This window comes from Hypanus sabinus, chromosome 1 (assembly GCF_030144855.1).
Source record: "Hypanus sabinus isolate sHypSab1 chromosome 1, sHypSab1.hap1, whole genome shotgun sequence".
Taxonomy (NCBI): Eukaryota; Metazoa; Chordata; class Chondrichthyes; order Myliobatiformes; family Dasyatidae; genus Hypanus; species Hypanus sabinus.
Genome location: NC_082706.1, coordinates 35,441,866 through 35,461,291, shown reverse-complemented (window position 1 = coordinate 35,461,291; position 19,426 = coordinate 35,441,866). Strand labels below are relative to the sequence as shown.

General features: G+C 39.2%; 1 protein-coding gene across 1 annotated transcript in view; it reads left to right on the top strand.

Moving 5' to 3' along the window:
• The first annotated feature begins 4,767 nt into the window (after positions 1–4,767).
• Positions 4,768–19,426, top strand: part of LOC132392729 (V-type proton ATPase subunit B, brain isoform-like) — a 48,505-nt gene continuing 33,846 nt past the window's right edge. Inside the window, exons 1-5 of the mRNA XM_059967022.1 lie at positions 4,768–4,923; positions 6,597–6,652; positions 9,350–9,448; positions 10,220–10,313; positions 17,131–17,208. Of these exons, the coding sequence (XP_059823005.1) occupies positions 4,812–4,923; positions 6,597–6,652; positions 9,350–9,448; positions 10,220–10,313; positions 17,131–17,208 (439 nt within the window). The 5' untranslated portion in view covers positions 4,768–4,811. The remainder of the gene's footprint in view (positions 4,924–6,596; positions 6,653–9,349; positions 9,449–10,219; positions 10,314–17,130; positions 17,209–19,426) is intronic.

The window sequence follows — 19,426 nt, the reverse complement described above, 5'->3', positions numbered from 1 at the left end:
TCTCTTCTTTGAATTCTAGCAGAGAGAAGCCTGGCCTCTACAAATTTTACTAATAAAGCAATTCATCCATAACAAATATTCTACTAAACCTTTTCTGAACTGCTTCCAGTACATTAACATCTTCTCTTAAATAAGGAGACAAGTATAGTCGACAGTACTTAAAAAATAGTTTCACTAATGCCCCATATAATTGAAATGAAGCCTACCTAAATTCAAACTTAATTCATCCAGCTTTTCTAATTATTTGCTGTCTTTACAAACTAATGCACGGGACACTGCCTGGTTTGTAAACAAGCAACAAGTTTTTTTTCCCCCTGTATCTTGGTAACGTGAAAACAACAAACCATTACCTAATACTGATCTCAAAGTGCTGAAAACTGACATGCTTTATATTATTTTCCTGCCAAAAAGAATTCCACATTTTCTCACAGTATACTCAGCTCTTTGTCCACTCAGTTAACTACCTGTGTTCTTCTGTGACCTCCTAATATCCTCTTCCTAACTTACTTTCTGAATGTCTTAGCATTCTCAATAAATCTGGTTTCCAGACCTTTGAGAACTCCATCACTTGTGAATGTTATGGTCCAGTCCGTGAAGTCTGCATTCCGGTTTGAGGTTTGCTTATCCCAGGTTTATCCCTTATCAATCCTTATTCCAGGTTTTCCTGTTTTCCCTGGTTCCAATGGGTGCCTTAATTGAGGCACCTGATTCTTGTTTTGGGCTGGCTCCATAAATAGCTTCAGGATTCAGCTTCAGGTGGCTGGACTGTTCCCTTCCTTTCCTTCTGAAGCCTTGCCTGCAACCCATGCCTGTCCATGTATCTTGTATAGCCCAGTGTTGGAGATTCCTCATCTCATGCTGGATTGTCCCCATCTGAATCCTTGGCAGTTTTCTTTGACGGGTATTCTTGGCAAGCATCCCGGCCCTGCGTTCCAAGGAAGTGTCCTGGCTCCTTACCCAACCAAAAATAGTGTAGAAATATAGCAATATAAAACCATAAATAAATAATAATAAGTTAATCATGCCAAGTTGAAATAAGTCCAGGACCAGCCAATTGGCTCAGGGTGTCTGACACTCCGAGGGAGGAGTTGTAAAGTTTGATGGCCACAGGCAGGAATAACTTCCTATGACGCTCAGTGTTACATCTCGGTGGAATGAGTCTCTGGTTGAATGAACTCCTGTGCCTAACCAGTACATTATGGAGTGGATGGGAGACATTGTCCAAGATGGCATGCAACTTGGACAGCATCCTCTTTTCAGACACCACCGTCAGAGAGTCCAGTTCCACCCCAACAACATCACTGGCCTTACGAATGAGTTTGTTGATTGTGTTGGTATCTGCTACCCTCAGCCTGCTGCCCCAGCACACAACAGCAAACATGACAGCACTGGCCACCACAGACTCGTAGAACATCCTCAGCATAGTTTGGCAGATTTCAAGGGACCTCAGTCTCCTCAGGAAATAGAGATGGCTCTGACCCTTCTTGTAGACAGCCTCAGTGTTCTTTGACCAGTCCAGTTTATTGTCAATTCATACCCCCAGGTATTTGTAATCCTCCACCATATTCACACTGACCCCTTGGATAGAAAGAGGGGTCACTGGTGCCTTAGCCCTCCTCAGGCCCACCACCAGCTCCTTAGACTTTTTCACGTGAAGCTGCAGATGATTCTGCTCACACCATGTGACAAAGCACCAGTAGTGAGGACAAGAAGGTATGGACAAGGGAAGCACAGAAGCGCCTACAGGACTGCTTTGAATTGGTGTACTGGACTGTATTCAGGGATTCATCTTCGAACCTGGATGAGAATGCTGCAATTGTTACTGCCTTCATGTGTGGGTGAATGTGTGCCTACAAAGACTTACTGTACATTCCCAAACCAAAGGCCATGGATAAACCATCATCTGCTGAAAGCTAGATCTGTGGTATTCTGGCACTCCTGGCACTCAACGTCAGTAAGATGAAAGAGCTGATTGTGGACTCTTGGAAAGGTAAGATGAAGGAACACATACCAATCCTCAGAGAGGAATCAGAAGTGGAGAGAGTGAGCAGTTTCAAGTTCCTGGGTATCAAGATCCCTGAGGATCTAACCTGGCCCCAACATATCGATGGAGTTATAAAGAAGGCAAGACAGCGGCTATTCTTCATTAAGGTTTTGAAAAGATTTGACATGTCAACAAATACACTCAATAACCTATAGATGTACCATGGAGAGCATTCTGACAGGCTGTATCACTGTCTGGAATGGGGTAGGGGGTGCTACTGCACAGGACTGAAAGAGCTTTGGAGGGCTGTAAATTTAGTCAGCTCCATCTTGGGTACTGGCCTACAAAGTACCCAGGATATCTTCAGGGATTAGTGTCTCAGTGTCCATTATTAAGGACCTCCAGCACCCAGGGCATGCCCTTTTCTCACTGTACCATCAGGTAGGAGGTACAGAAGCTTGAAGGTACACACTCAGTGATTCAGGAACAGCTTCTTCTACTCTGCCATCTGATTCCTAAATGGACATTGAACCCTTGGACAATACCTCACTTTTTTAATACATAGTATTTCTGTTTTTGCATGATTTTTTAATCTATTTAATATACATATGCTGAATAAAGTATATGGAATAAGATTTATTTATTATTATTTTATATTTTTTCTTCTATACTATGTATTGCATTGAACTGCTAAGTTAACAAATTTCATGTCACATGCTGGTGATAATAAACCTGATTCTGACTCTGGAGAAAGAAATCTGTAAGCTGGAAAACTTGAAGAGACAGTGCTCTATAATGTATAATTATGTGACATCCAGAACCTTGCTGTGTTGCAACATGACAAAATTAATGAACAATTTCAAAAATGTTTCCACTGCCTTGCAAAATTAACAGCTGTTACACGGCAATCTAGATGTGCATTAAATTTAGAAGTGACAGAAGTGGAATGTTTGCAAATGAATAACATTACTGACTGCAACATTACTAAAATGTTGTATTATAGTTAAACAAGTATGCTCTTTGTGTAAATCCACTTTATAATTTCTTTAATAGCAATATAGGCATTCACAGTTGTTGCTGCCATCTCATGGCCATTTATTGCTTTAATGCAGTTAATCCAGAGCAACTGTAAGAGCAAAGTTTTGATTATTAATTAACTGCAATTTTTTTGCAGAGTTGCCATTTTGTTTTTGTTTTTCAGTAACTTTAAAAATTGATTCTAATGCAAAGTTTCACAGATTGTCTTTCAGATATCATGTGCATAGCGATAGATTAGTGGCTATTAATATAATCAAGGGATAATGGGAAATGGTAACTGAGAGAAAGGATTAACTTTGGTCTTGCTAAATGATAAAGCAGATTCAAGGGACTGAGTGGCATAATCCTGCTTCTATTTCTTATGTTTTTATTTCATTTTAATGAGCCTTCTAACTTACTTTGTGATAGCATTAAAACCTTATGAATCTCTAGTAACTCGCCTCAAAAGGGGATTGCTCAACATAATTTGGGAACACTACATTACAGGGTCAAGGATCATTGATTGAATTTTGATTCCTCCTTCTGTTTGTTCTCCTGGTGACTACCTGGGTTTCCTCCTGATGCTTCCGTCTCCCCACCCCACCGTATTCCAAAGATGTACAGGGAGTGTGGTAAGTTGTGGGCTTTGGCACAAGAACCATGTCAACACTCGTGGCTGCCCCCCAACTTAATCATCAGAAGCAAAAAAAATCTATTTATCTGCATGTTTCAATGTTTTGATGTTCTATACATACACGTGACAAATAAAGCTAGTTTTAATCTTTATTTTATTTTGTTGTATTGTATTTCAAATGAATTTTAAAATAAGTTGATGAACAATCAAATAAGAAATATGAATATCATTTTCAGTGGAGAATAATAAATGACAAGAGCATAGAACTGTAACAAAAACTGCTTTACTTGTATATAAGATTGTTGGTGCTAGTTAAAAGTTGAAATAAATTGAATTCAAACAACCAAATGGCCTATCATTATATATAAAATATATACTTCAGAGCAGCAGGTTAAATGGAATTTAGGAAAAAGAGCAGTGTAATTTTTGTGAAAACAGGTCATTTTAAATTATTGGATTATAATCCATCTACAGCACATTGTGTTTAGCTCAGGCACCTTTTCAGCTTAACTAAATTTTCTCAGGAAAGGCTGTTGAGGGCAGTATTTATTGTACACCCAATTTGCGCAAAGCCATTTCGGTTAGTAGTTAAGAATTCACGACACCTTTGTGTTTCAGGTCACAGATGGAAAGATTGGGTAACGTGACAGATTCTCTTTCTTAAAAACATTACTGAATCAAATATATCTTAAATTATTTTTCATTTCATAATTCTATGAGAAATTTAAAAAATACGTTAGTAATCTGAAGCAGAAACAGAAAAATGCCTGAAGCACTTAGATCAGTAACCATCTGGGGAAAGGGAAATAGGATTAACATTTGAGATAAAAAAAATCATTCATCGCAATAGTTTCGGAATCTTAATTCCAGGTACACTGTCTACAATAAAATGCTGCGCTCTACAGTGAAGAAATCTAAGACAACTACTGTCGGTGCGTTTCCTACAGGGCATCAGTCCCTGTCTGTGTCTGCATTCACAGTTTTCAGACAAGTTTTCAGCACCTGGGAAAGCAGACTGCACATGCGCGCCAACGATTGCAGGCGTACCCTGCAGCTGCGCCTGCGCACTCGGCTCTGTCGTCGCGGCAGGTTGGCGTAGGGGGGGGGGGGGGTGGCCCGGGAGGACGTAAGACAAGGGAGCATGCGCGGTGTGCGGTTCCTGGGGAAAGGGACAAAATGGCGTTGAAAGCGGTCGGTCGGATGGTGAATGGAGCCATGGGCGACGTGATGGCCTCCCGGGAGCACGCTCAGGCCGTCAGCCGGGACTACATGTCGCAGCCAAGGCTGAGTGAGTTGCACAGTGTGGAGGGGGGAGGGATAGACAGCGGGTAGGCACTTGGCGTTTCCAGTCAGGGACCGTTGAAGGGGAATCCGCTCTGGAGCCACTGTATGGATCTGCATCTACTCCCAGAATAGGAAGCTTGATAAACAGTTTTATCTTGTAGTGTCCTCTAGGCAATAAACGGATAGGGGAGGTGATGGTTCCCCCAGGCGCGTAGTCCCTTGCACCCTCTGCAGTACCTTCAGTAAACGAGCACCCACTCACTGCAGCAAAAGGCAACTGGAAATATTCAGCAGACCAGGCAGCATCTTTGATAGAGTCAGGAGTTCGCCGTTATCTTTTTGTGTGTTTTACACTATGTTGAGTTTTGGTAGAATTTGGGAGATGGGTAAGCCAGGTTATAACAGAGGTGGATATGAAGGGTGCGGGCATCTACTTGCCAAATGTCACATATTGTCACGCATGTGTGACCATCCGTTTAATCATCAAAATGAATAAAAGTTGGGGTGGTTTTCGAAAAAAAATATACCATATATTTCATAAAGGACAGAGTGAAGTAAACAGACTCTTCTGTATGTGCGTTGTACATGCCATCCTATCTTTGTCAGAAGCAAAGCCTATATAAATTCGTATGAATACAATATTGAAACAAATTTGGCTTTGCTAGAACATGATGGGGATAATCATTCCTGTGGGAATTGTCCCAATATAATTTGCTCTCCACGTCTCTGACTTCTACTGTTCATTCAGCGTCTTAATTCTGAGTTGTTGCAGTGTTTTCTTCTACCACTAGCAATAGAATCAAGTTGTACTAAACGTATTTATCATATCTTGCTGTATCTTTTCAAAAAGCAGGCATCTCTTTGTACAATTGGTTGTTCATGTTGCTGCACTTCTGTCACCCCAAAGCAAATATGAATAATTTTAATATTTTTCCAAAATTTTTCCTGTGAATTATGTCAAGGAATCTTAACGTAAATAATCAGAGCTGTTTACCCAAATGTTTAAAAAAAACCTGACTAAACAGGAAACATTTTTGTGTGACCATAAGACATAGAAGAAGAATTCGGCTATTTGGCCCATTGAGGCTGATCTGCCTGATGAATGAATGAATGAATGGTTGATTTATCATTCTTCTCAGTCCCATTCTCTTGCTTTCTCCTCATAATATTTGACACCTTGACTAATCAAGAACCTATCAACCTTCACAACAGTGTGTACTGCAGTTTGATCACAGCTTTTCTGTAAAGTTGACTTTTGTATTTAATGCAGTCACAGTGGAACAAAGCCAGAATTTCAAGCCAATGTGGAGCCCTCAAGTTTGTATTCCTTTCCATGTTATTAAATGATTACTGACAGTCAGTTGTCTTTGTTGCACTCGCATTAACATCACTCTAATGTTCCAAACAAATTCTGATGCAAGTCACCAAATTAAAAATAAATTCTGACTGTTGATAACCTATCTCTATATACTGTAGCAACCATAAAATAATGCAATGGTGCAGTATTACATGCACAGTTTGTAAACAATCTTTTAGAGGTTTTGTAAATCTTTTAATCCTACCTGTGATAATTTTAGATTGCAGAAATGGTATCAAAATGTACTTTGTCACCCCACAACTAAATTCTGGATCTTGCAATATTTAACAGAAGAACTAATCAAGTTTTCTACTTTGCAGCTTATAAAACGGTTTCTGGTGTTAATGGGCCGCTTGTAATCCTGGATCAAGTAAAGGTACTGAGTTTAATGTTCTCTTTGTAGATTTACATAAATATTTCAATGGAGATTTTTACCTTATCCTGTGTTTTATCCTTCACGTGAGCAATGAGCCTAATCCCATACATGTCCTGTTCTTAAATCTCTGTCAGCATGCTCTGCTCTAATGGTACACTTTAATCACTAATTGAGATCTGGGTGTTACTGCATTTTGTTTTGATCTTTGCCTAAAATCTTTTAGAATTAATTTTTGCCTGAGAACTCTCAATCTTGGTCCCCTTCAAACACCAGAAGCTGTCCAACTGCTATGTATGTTTTCATAATTGAGAGATGATCTGATGAATAAAATTTCCCTTTTCAATAACATTGTTTTCTGAAACTTGAAGTGCTGTTTTACTGTTAGTTGATTTATGTTTATTCAACTTTGTGTCCAACTTAAAATATTTTTTACTTCAAATCCTTTCTCTTTCCACTTGCCCCTCTCAACCACTGCTTTTACAAACTCTGTTCTGTTGATTCCAATGTTTCCTTGCGTTTTCTGTTTCCATGTGAGATTGTATAATTACAAACTCATCGGTGCTGAGGTGAAGAGGCACATTTGACTTCTGCGGTTAATCTGTTCTGTTACTTCCAACTAAATGTCAGCAACCTTTCCATTTTAGATGTACTGCCAAAATGGTCAAGAAAGTATGAAGGTGTCAAAAGTTCCACATCCTTTTCTCCATATATTGTCTCACTGTATAAAATATAAAAGTTGGGATGTTATATTGAAACTTTACAAAAAACTGATTAAGCACACTTGGTAAACTGTGTGTAGTTCTACCTGCCACACTATAGGAAGGATGTGATCAGGCTCTAGAGGGTACAGAAGAGATTCACCAGGATATTGCCTGGATTAGAAAGTGCTACCTATAAAGCGAAATGGGACAAACTTGGATTGCTTTCTCTGGAGCAAGACAGACTGATGGGTGACCTGATAGAAGTACGTGAAATTGAGAGGTATAGTTGGGGAAAAAATGTTGATTATCTATTCTATCATAATGACATTGATTTAAGGTGAGAGGAAGGAGCTTCAACGGAGATTTGTTCAAAGTTCCAAAGTTCAAAGTACATTTATGTCACCATATACAGCCCTGAGATTCAATTTCTTGTGGGCATTCACAGTAAATACAAAGAAACATAAAACAAGCAATGCATATCAAGAAAATGAGATGAAGAATCCTTGAAAATGAGTACGTAGAGCCCATTCAGTGTTGGGTTGGTTCAAGAGCCTGAAGGTTGAAGCTCTTTTCCTGAATCTGGTGGTGCAGGAACTGAGACTCCTATATCTCCTGCCCGATGGCAGTAGCTAGAAGTGAACATGGCCTGGGTGGTGGGGGTCCTTGATGATAGATGCTGCTTTCCTGTGACAGTGCTTCCTGATGATGGGCTCAATTTTTACACAGAATAGTTGATGGCTGAAATTTGCTGTCAGAAGAAATACTGGAATCAGTTACAATTATTACAATTAAGAAATGTTTAAGCAGGAACTTGTATAGTCAAGGGATTGAAGTTAGTGTACCATTGGGGTTAGTGTAGATGTGCAAAAAGATTGACATGTGTACGGTGGTACCTGTTTCTGTGCTACATCATGACTGCAGCAGAAACCAAAGTGGTAAGATTTCAAGTTACTCTAATACTGGATGAGGTTAGTGACTGGTAATGTGGCAAGCAGATAAACACAAGATGCATCCAGAGGTTGTGGGGGGTGGGTTAAGTTAACTTAACTCAATCATTACTATAGCTGCCATGTGTGTGGGGGGGAGGGGGATACGGGTGTGCTGGGAAGAAATTAAGATTGTAGATACTTTCCAAGAATGTTGAATACTTGAAGTAGGGTGATATATGTTGTGAAGATCATTAGTTCTGTGTTAGTGCTTTAAAAAAAATGGGGATTGGTTGACTTTGAACACAGAAGATTAAGGAGAGGCCCAAGAGTGAGATACAGAATTTAATAGTGAGCAAATAGGTTGGTCAGTGTGAGGAAATTCATGTTATAAAGATGTTTTTAATATTTAATCTGCAGGCTGAGTGGATGGTTGAAGTGTAGTGTGCAAGAACTTGTTAATGGTAATTAATCTGTACTTGAAAATAACTAATTTGCAGGTTTGCAATAAGAAAGCTATAGTATACTGTAAAATCAAATACGAATGCTCCTTTGAGGGTCAAAATGAGCTCTTTGGTGATTCAACAGCGTGAAAGTGCAGTAGTTTAGTTGCAAAAGTAATCATTTAGCGGACTTGATTAATAATCTTGTGTGCTTGAGACTCACTTTGCTATATTAGAAATTTGCATATTCATGTTAATTGACAATGTTTATCTTATTAGAAAGAATCATTTGGTGAGCTTTCTTTGATACTATAATACTGGATGAGGTTGTATATAAGATGTATAGCAGCAGAATTAAGCCATTTGACCTATTGAGTGTGCTCCACCATTTGCATGTGACTGATATTTTCCTTTACAACCCCAGTCTCTTTCCTTCTCCCCATAGCCTTTGATGCCCCTACTAATCAAGAACCTATGAATGTCTGCGTTTAAATATACTGAGGAACTTCCTCCTTATCTCTGTTCTATTCTGAGGCTGTGCCCCCTGACTAGAAGGAAAACAGTTCTGTAAAACGGTTCCATGTAAAGAATTGTCGGAAGGCTGTTTGTAATTTAATTTTCCTCCAGTTTCCCAGGTATGCTGAGATTGTGCATCTCACACTTCCTGATGGTACCAAGCGCAGCGGGCAGGTACTGGAAGTCAGTGGTTCGAAAGCAGTAGTTCAGGTAAAGACAATTCATTGATTTCCTCTATAACCAATTTAAAGGGGAGCATTAAGACACCAGATTATTATTTGGGAATATAACAGTGAGCATATACACAAGCTTGTTCAGCTTTTGAAAGAAGTTTAGGCTTCTGGTTCTAAAAAAGGGGAAAAGAATTAATTTTGTTTTCCTCAAGTTGACTGACTAACATTGTCTTTGTAGTTTAATTTCTGCTACTGATCTCTAAACAATAATTCTTCTTACATGGTTTTATCTTTCTTTCTGCCAAACCTATACTGTATACATAGAGTATGATAGCATAGTTACAGGCTCTTTGGCTCCTGCATCACCCTCCTTTTTTTTAAACATTTGTCTATCTAAGATTTGCTTAAATACCACTAATGTACTTGCCTCCACCACCACCCCTGGCAGGACATTCCACACAGTCAACACCTTCTATGTTTTTAAAAAAAGGACTTACTCTATACTTGCGTCCAATTATTTTAAAATTATGCCACTTCATGTTAGCCATTTCTGCTTCGGGCAAAGGTGTCTGTCTATTCTCTTGATATATTTTGATATTGAAATAGCTGAGGTCTTTTTTTTTCCTCCTGCAAAATTGTATTAAAATATGTGTTCCTGGTGATGTCAGTTGTATCATTTTTCTTTGTTCAAGGTAATATAATGCAAATCAGTAATATCTTCCATTGGCAAAAAATCATATCCAGTGAGTCTGTGAAATGTGAGGCATACCGATACCAGTACACTCTCCTTTCCATTCCCTTTTAAAAGGTGTTTGAAGGTACTTCTGGTATTGATGCGAAGAAAACAAGTTGTGAATTTACTGGAGATATCCTCCGTACCCCAGTGTCTGAAGATATGCTTGGTAAGTGTAACTTTATAGAAATGTTAGTCCCAAAATTGGAATGTCATTAATATGTTGATTTTTGGCATGATCTGTATTTATAAGTTGTCATTGCTTTTAATCAAAGTTGGAAGTGAATGTCTGTGCAGATGTGATCTTGGGAAAGCTCTATTGGTATTGATGATGCATTCAGCTTTCTGTTCTTTATCTGTGCATGTATGGTTATGAACTGTCCCCAATACAGGCTACCAGTTAGTCTAGACGGTTTCTGAAATGAAGCTCGGACACTTGATGTCAAAAAATCAGCCACAAATTCTGGTTACAAGCAGTCTGACAATATCTTTTTATTTGGAATGTGAAAAACAACTTATTCTCTTAAAATATTAGAGAGGTATATATAAATTCAAATTTATATTCAGCTTTTTTATCATTAGCTTGTTTCCTCATTTTAAAAAAAACAAAAGTAGAAACTGTTTACTGTGAATTTGAATGAGTTTATTACCTTATGGTGACTTTTGTGCAGGTTGTGAATATAGAACATTTAGCATTTTGGTCACCAGTGTTAGGAAAAAATGCTTTCTCAAATTCTGACCTGCATCTAACAAAATGGATCCAGCTATCTGTACAGATTGAGGAGAAGCTTGTGTTGGGCTGGTGCATATTGAGTCATAGCATACTACAGAACAGAAACAAGCACGTTTACCCATCTGGCTTGTGTCAAATATTATTCTGTCTAATCCCATCGATCTGCACCTGGGCCATAGCCTATCATACCCCTCCCATCCATTGCATGTTAAAATTAAACCTGCAACCATCACTTCCACTGGCAGCTTGTTTCACACTCTCACTGTTGTGTTTTTTAGCTTCAAAACGTTAAGCAAATTCAAAGGAAGATGCAGGTGGCTGAAATACGAGTCTAACTATGTTTGAGGAGCGTATGTATCTTGTGCTAGTGTTATAACATAAGAACATAAGAGATAGGAGCAGGAGTAGGCCAATCGGCCCCTCAAGCCTGCTCCACCATTCAACAAGATCATGGCTGATCCAATCTTAACTCTCGTTATCACCGAATCCCAGAAGGCAACAGTGCCAACCAACAGGGCACCATGCCGCCCATTTTATTTTATTATTCATCCCGCCCAAACCCATGTGATCACCCGGGGGGGGGGGGGGGAATACGATTTGCCAATTGAGGAGAAAAAATCTGGAAAATTCCTCTCCAACCCATCCATGCTATCGAAAACTGGCCCAGGAGATCACATGGCTGATCTAAACCTAGCCTCATGTCCACTTACCTGCTCGTTCACCATATCCCCTAATGCCATTTTTATCCAGGAAAATGTCTATCTCCGTTTTGACTTTATTGAGTGTAGTAACTTCCACAGCTCTCTGGGGCAGTAAATTCCACAGCCCCACTACCCTCTGAGTGAAGAAATTTCTCCTCATCTCAGTCCTGGAACGGCATCCCCTTATTTTAAGATTATGCCCCCTAGTCCTAGTTTCACCCATCATTGGGAACATTCTCCCCGCATCCACCCGATCAAGCCCCTTCACAATCTTATATGTTTCAATAAGATCGCCTCTCATTCTTCGCAACTCCAATGAGTAGAGTCCCAATCTACTCAACCTCTCATCATACATCAACCCACCCATCCCCGGAATTAACCTAGTGAACCTTCTCTGCACTGCCTCGAGAGCCAGTATGTCCTTTCTTAAATATGGATACCAGAACTGCACGCAGTACTCTAGGTGTGGTCTCACCAATACCCAGTACAACTGCAGTAAGACCTCCCTGTTCTTATACTCCATCCCCCTAGCAATAAAAGCCAGCATTCCATTGGCCTTCTTGACCACCTGCTGCACTTGCATACTAACTTTTTGTGTTTCCTGCACCAGGACCCCCAGATCCCTTTGCACAGAAGCACTTTACAGTTTCTCTCCATTTAGATAATAACTTGCTCTATTATTTTTCCTGCCAAAGTGCAAGACCTCACACTTGTCAGTATTATATTTCATCTGCCAAATGTCTACCCAATCACTCAGTCTATCTATGTCCCCCTGCAGGGTTTCAATGTCCTCCGCACTCATTACACTCCCTCCCATCTTTGTGTCATCAGCAAACTTAGATACATTGCACTTAGTCCCTTTCTCCAAATCATTAATATAGATTGTAAAGAGTTGGGGTCCCAACACTGACCCCTGCGGAACACCACTAGTCACCAACTGCCAGTCCGAGAATAAACCATTTATCCCAACTCTCTGTTTACTGTTAGAGAGCCAATCCTCCACCCATGCCAGAATATTACCCCTAATCCCATGATTTTTTACTTTAAGTAATAATCTTTGGTGTGGCACCTTGTCAAATGCCTTTTGGAAGTCCAAATACACCACATCCACTGGTTCCCCTTTATCTACCCTATATGTTATGTCCTCAAAGAACTCCAACAAATTTGTCAAACATGACTTCCCTTATGATGTATGCAATTCAGTATAATTATTTAAATGAATGTAAATGCTTAAATAATATTTACAAGATTATTCAAAAATACTAAAATATTAAATACACAACACTACTTTCTGCTTAACTCAATAGACAATGCATCTCAACTATATACGCAGTATACTATATAATGCCACTACTATACAGGTATCCACAGTTTAGTCAAATTTTAAATAGTCGTATTGTGGAAGACCATAAGACATAGGAACAGAGTTAGGTTATTTGACCCATTGAATCTGCTCTGCAGTTTCATCATGGCTGAACAATTTCCCTCTCAGCCCCAATCTCTTGCCTTCTCCTGTTTCACTTCATGCCCATTCAGGCCTAAAGATTTAATCACTGTTGGGGCCTTCTTACTCTTGTGGGATAACATCTTTCTTGACCGGGGGATCACTCTGCTTGGTAGGTAAGACTTGGGGCTGAGTTGTAGGAGTTAACTACTAAGTTAAGGAGTTGTAGGAGACTGAATTTGACAGCTCTGGGCACCTTTCTTCTTCCTTTTTCTAGTTTGTGCATCTCGATCTTCGGTAGTTTCATTTAGTTCACTGGAGTATTCTCTTATTAATCCTTCTATTACCTTCTGTACAATCTGATCTCTCCTTGATTTCTTCAACCACAACATCATCTGACAAATCCTCTGTTTTCGTATCTCCATTGGCTCCTTTCATTTTGGCCTTCCATTCATCCAGCTTGGCTTTGGTCTTTGCATCCACTTTTACCAGCAGCTTTTTGTCTCCCAGTTTAAGTTCATGCAATAACCTTGATGCTCACAGAGTAGATTTTGGTTCTTTATACTCACAAAAGCTGAATGCTTGCAACTTTTTTGAAATTCCTTGAACTCTTTTCCAGCTTAAAACAGAGCCACATTTCGCAAGTAACTGCCTGATTTTCAGAGACTGTCTCAGATATGTTGTCTATAAAAATTGTTGTCAGACCAATGCTTTTTGTCACTTTCATGCTTCCACTGGGCAGCATAGACCTTCCTTGGTCCAACATGCTTTCCAATCAGAGTCATAGAAGTTGCACCTGTTATTCCTCTGAGCAATGGTTCATGATGTAGAGCATGGATACAATTATGGCATTATCCAATTCCTCTTTTAATTTGCTTTCAGTTGACTTTATTGCAGGGGATGTGGCATGCAATTTGTGGATAGAATTCCAATGCTGGCCCATTTATTTTTACCACATACAAGCCCAATGTGGCTTGTTGGTTGTTGTATTTCACTGATACTAATGTCATTCCCATAGGATTTATTTTTCTCCAGTATAAGATCTTAGTTGGCTATCTGCAGGCCTCAGTTCAGTATCTTAGAAATGCAGTTCAGACTCATTTTGTGGAATGGCAGAAACGGCCGATTCAATGTCCAATTCCATTTTAATTAATTTGCTATAAACTTCTGGCATAAACCATGTTGCTTATCTATTGTTAGATTTCATTTTGAAAATCTCAAAGCTAGCCAGTTCTGTGTCGCTGTCTTCATTATCAGATTTTTCATCAACAGCATGCAGATTAGTGTTCCTTTTGAAACTGCAACTTGACTTTTTATCTTCTCTGTGCAGTCCAATTTATTTTTGTCTGCCTGACATGCTCTTTGTATGTGTCCTACTTTGCCGCATTTTCTGCAAGTTTCACCTTTGGTCTGGTGTATGTGATCCCCTGCCACAATGGTAACACAATTTGTTCAGTCAGACTGGTTTCTGTTTAGATGTTGCAATTGTGCTCTTGCTCACTTTCATTCCTGACTGCAACTCAATTGTGTCTCAGTCTGTTGTATCCATTCATATAACTATTTCAACTGCTCTTTTAAATGTAAACTGTGCTTCTGTTAGGAGCCGTTTTTGAATTCTATCTTGTAAGATTCCAGAAACTAAACGATCTCTCAATGCATCATTAACCCCATTACTGAACTGACAATACTCAGCTAATCTCTTCAATACAGCCACTTAAGCTGAAATTGACTTTCCTTCCTTTTGATTTCGCTTATGAAACCTAAACATTCTGCAATCAATAATGGTTTCAGTTCTAAATATTCTTCCATTACTTCAGCAATATCAACAAAGCTTATTTCAACTGGTTTGGTTGGAGCAGTTAAACTTTGAAGCACACTGTATGCTTTTAAACCCAATGCATTCAACAAAATTGGCACTTATTTCTCATTGCCTATTTCATTTACTTTAAAATGCTGTTCAATTTGCTCAGTAATTTTCTGTTGTGTAATCAAATGCATTAATCTTTCTGATGTAGCCAGCTAATTCTGCTTTTTTAATGATTATCATCACCAAGTATTCACTGTGTATGAACTTAAGAATTCTTCCATTTTCTGCCTCTTTTTTAAAACTCAACTGTCTGTACACTTGTACTGTTTTTTACTTACCATTCCTCATTGCACTTTTTAAAAACTTGAACATTCTGTTGCGCTTCAACAGGTCAGTAGCCATCTCTGGTTCATTTTAAAAATACCTCTTTGCCACTGTTATGCTTTGTAACTTCAAAATGTTAAACTAATTCAAAGGAAGACATGGGAGTCCGAAATGTGAGTCTAACTTTGTGCTTACTTTAAGCGAAGTGCACACATATCATGTGATAGCATCATGACATATGCAATTCACTTATTTTTACGTATAACCTGTAATAAATTATTTAAATGAACAAAAATGCTTGATCAAACAATATTTACAATATTATTCAAATGTTCCTGAAATATTAAATATACAACATCCTTCACCCTCTGAGTGAAGAAGTTCCCTTCATGTTCCTCCTGAACATTTTGCCTTTCACCCTTAACCCATGACCTCTAGTTCTTACCCAACCTCAGTGGAAAAAGCCTGCTTGCATTTACCCTATCTTTACTCTATCAAATCTCCTCTCAATGTCCTATGCTCCAGGGAATAAAGTCCTAACCTATTTTACCTTTCATTATAATTCAGGTCAAGTCCCAGCAACATCCTTGTAAATTTTCTCTCCACACTTTCAATCTTATTGATAACTTTCCTGTAGGGTGGTGACCCAGAACTGCACACAGTACTTCAAATTAGGCCTCACCAATGTTTTATACAACTTCAACATAACATCCCAACTCCTGTACTCAGTACTTTGATTTATGAAGGTAAATGTGCCAAAAGCTCTCTTTATGACCCTATCAACCTGTGATGCTACTTTCAAAGAATTACGAACCTGTATTCTACTGCACTCCTCAGTGCTCTTACCAGTCACCATATAAGCCCTACCCTAGTCTGTCCTCCCAAAATGCAATTTCTTACACTTGCGTGCATTAAATTCCATCTGCCATTTTTCAGCCGATTTTTCTAATGTCCCGCTGCAAGCTTTGATAGCCTTCCTTGCTCTCCACTATGCCCCCAGTCAAAGATAATCATATGATCAAACATTATAATAAATGCGCATACTGAAACTAGAAAAAAAACTGCTGAGAATACTTAGTTGATTAGGCAGTGCTTTTGAGAATTTTGTCATCACCAGAACCATCTCCTGCCTCAGCAAGGACCTGGACCTGCTGCAATTTGCCTGTAGCTGCAATAGGTCTATGGTGGATGCAGTCTTACTGGCTCTCTACGTGGCCATGAACTACCTAGACAACAGCAATTCCTATATCAAGCTTCTGTTCTTTGATTACAGCTCAGTATTCAACACCATCATACCCTCACTATTAATCAATGAGTTCCAAAACCTGGGCCTCTGTACCTCCTTCTGCAACCCAGTGTAGTGTGTTAACTTACAAGAAGTGCAAGTGAATTGCTGCTTCATTTCAGAGTTATTTCATTTGCTAGATGATAGAATAAGTAATACTTTGGGTGTTGTACTGCCTGTGGTTGCATGGGAAGGTGCCTTGGGAAAGGGATTACAAGAGGTGAATGAAGAAACCAGGTAGTAATTTGGGAACAGACGGTTCTGAGTGTTGAAATAGGAGGGGAAGATGTGTCTGATGCCATCTCATCGATCTATTGAATATGGATACTGGTAGTGAAAGGTAAGGAAACGGGAAAGTTTCTCTGCTCTTCAGTGGCAGAGAGCTGAGAGAAGTGCAGGGAAAGGAAGTGGCAGAAATGAGACCCTTCATGTTAACTGTGCTGGAAGAAAAGCCATGGTTAAGAAAAAAAAGGAGACATTGTTAAATCACTGCTGTTTAAAATTAGCTAAGGGCAGCCTATACTCATTGCAGCTGGCAAGTAGATTGGATTTGAAGTTAATGCCAAATTGACCATTCTTTATACCTATGATGTCAGTACATGTTACTGTCTATCACCTAGATGTATTTGATAATATCCAGCGTGCCTTGCTTTGTGGAGAAATTTTTAAAAAAAAATTTGCTTTTGTTCCAGGTCGTGTTTTTAACGGATCTGGAAAACCAATAGATAGAGGTCCCACTGTCCTTGCTGAGGATTACTTAGACATTATGGGTATGAGCACATTTCTGTTCTAAATTTTACACTTGTATCTATTATAGTTATATGAAAGTATTTCAATGAATGTCTTCACCCAAACTCTGAATCCTCAAATGGCTTGTGCTACTTTTGAACCCTGGCTCTAGACAACCCAGCAAGGTAAAATATCAACCTGTTAAGCATTTAAGAATTTGAAATATTTATGTGGGATCATCTCTAATTTTTCTAAACTCAGGACAGGACAGTGTTTGCTCATTCTTAATTTCTCTTTGCAGAACAGATCATCCCAGCCTTCTACACAAATCCCATTCCCTCCTCCCCCCCCCCCCCCCATCAAGTCCAATATCAATGTGATACTTTTTTACTGTCCTCCATCTCAAATGTATCTGTTAAGTAAAGAAAATGGATTCGTATTCTGCCGTCTCATCCACCAATGCTTAAACGTTGAGATAGTCAGCCAATGAATAGCATGTCATTTGACAACTGGCCAATGCAAATGCAGTATGAAAATTCCCAGTGAGGGCACAACACTATCACTTGAACAATAAAACGTACTGCAATCTGGTTCATTTAACTGGGGGCAGAAGAGGAGGGAGGTTTTTACCCTTCAAGCAGCACTTAATACATGTCATTAGAGTATTACATATGCTCACTGGGACCATATAAAATTGCAGTGTCATGTACTCAAATTCTCTTGCAGTGCAAAGCAACCTATTGCTTGTTAACTTTGTGATCCCCTTATAAAAGCACCCACTTCCTTCTGAAACTTTCCTTTAAAACTTTTACAATTTTAACAATATGCTTCTTTTTCCCACCAATTTGAATGACCTTACATTATTAGTCCTGCTGTTCATTTGGGCCCAATGGCACCATTGCCTTCACCATGTATCATGCTGCTTGGCCCCAGAGGAAAAGAGCTTGCTTACAAAACACAATAGATAAAATTTATCTCAACAGCTTAACAATTGATAATTTTCTGCCATCTCATCCACCAGTGTTTAAATGTTGAGATACTTGGTCAATAGATAGCATGTACAGTTGGCCCTCCTTATCCCCAGATTCTGTGTGCGCGGATTCGGCCAACCGCGGATCGGGAAAACCTGGAAGTTCTCTCTCCAGCACTCATCGTTTGAGCATGTACAGACAACCTTTTCTTGTCATTATTCTCTAAACAATACAGTACAACAACTGTTTACATAGCATTAGGTATTATAAGTAATCTAGAAATGACTTAAGAGTACAGGCAGTCCCCGGGTTATAAATGAGTTCCATTCCTGAGTCCGTCTTTAAGTCGGATTTGAAGTCGGAACAGGTACATCTGGTATCATTTAGCTTCAGCAAACGCTTTTCTTAGTATATAGTACATATTTTACCTTTCTATGCATATAAAACACTTAAGAAACATACGTATTTCAATAATTTAACCAGTGCGTTGCCTAGTAATAATCGTAGCTTTCATTGGGGCAGGGCCTTTCACATTCTCCATTAAAATTGTTCCGATCGTTGACCGATTGTAGCCTAATGCTTTTCCAATGACCGATGGTGTCTCACCTCTTTCTGATTGCTTTATTACTTCCACCTTATTTTCAATCGCAATCGTGATTATTTTCGTGAACAGAAACACTGCGGATTCAGAGCTTCGCCATCAGGTCCTAATGTCCTCAGGTTAAATAAAGTCAGGGGTTCCGCTGGGTCCTAAAAACCACCGCACTGATTCATGTTAAATAAGGACTTGAGCATCTGCGAATTTTGGTATCCGCGAGGGTCCTGGAACCAGTCTCCTGCGGGTAAGGAGGGCCGACTGTAATTTGACAACTGACCAATACAAATGCAATATGAAAATTCCCAATGAGAGTACTTCTTAGACAATTACACACATTACAATCTAGTTCATTTGAACTGGGGACAGAAGAGGAAGTAGGATTTTTATCCTTCAAGCAACATTTCACAATACACGTCATTAGTTTTGGACTGGACTACAGATCCGTGTCAAGCAAAGTACAGCTTGTAATAGAAGCTTATTTGCAAGTATATCAGCATTGACCTAAATGGCTGCCGTTGATGTAAGTGATGAAGCTAGAGCAGAGGAATAGCTGGGCACCTTGGGAGGGTGGGGTGAAGACAAGAAGATGAAAATAATCAAAACATGTGTAGTTGCAAGTACTCTCTTTAGCTAGTAATTAGTGCTTGGCCAATGAGAATGCAGTAATTAATTTTGTAGAAAGACAGCCCA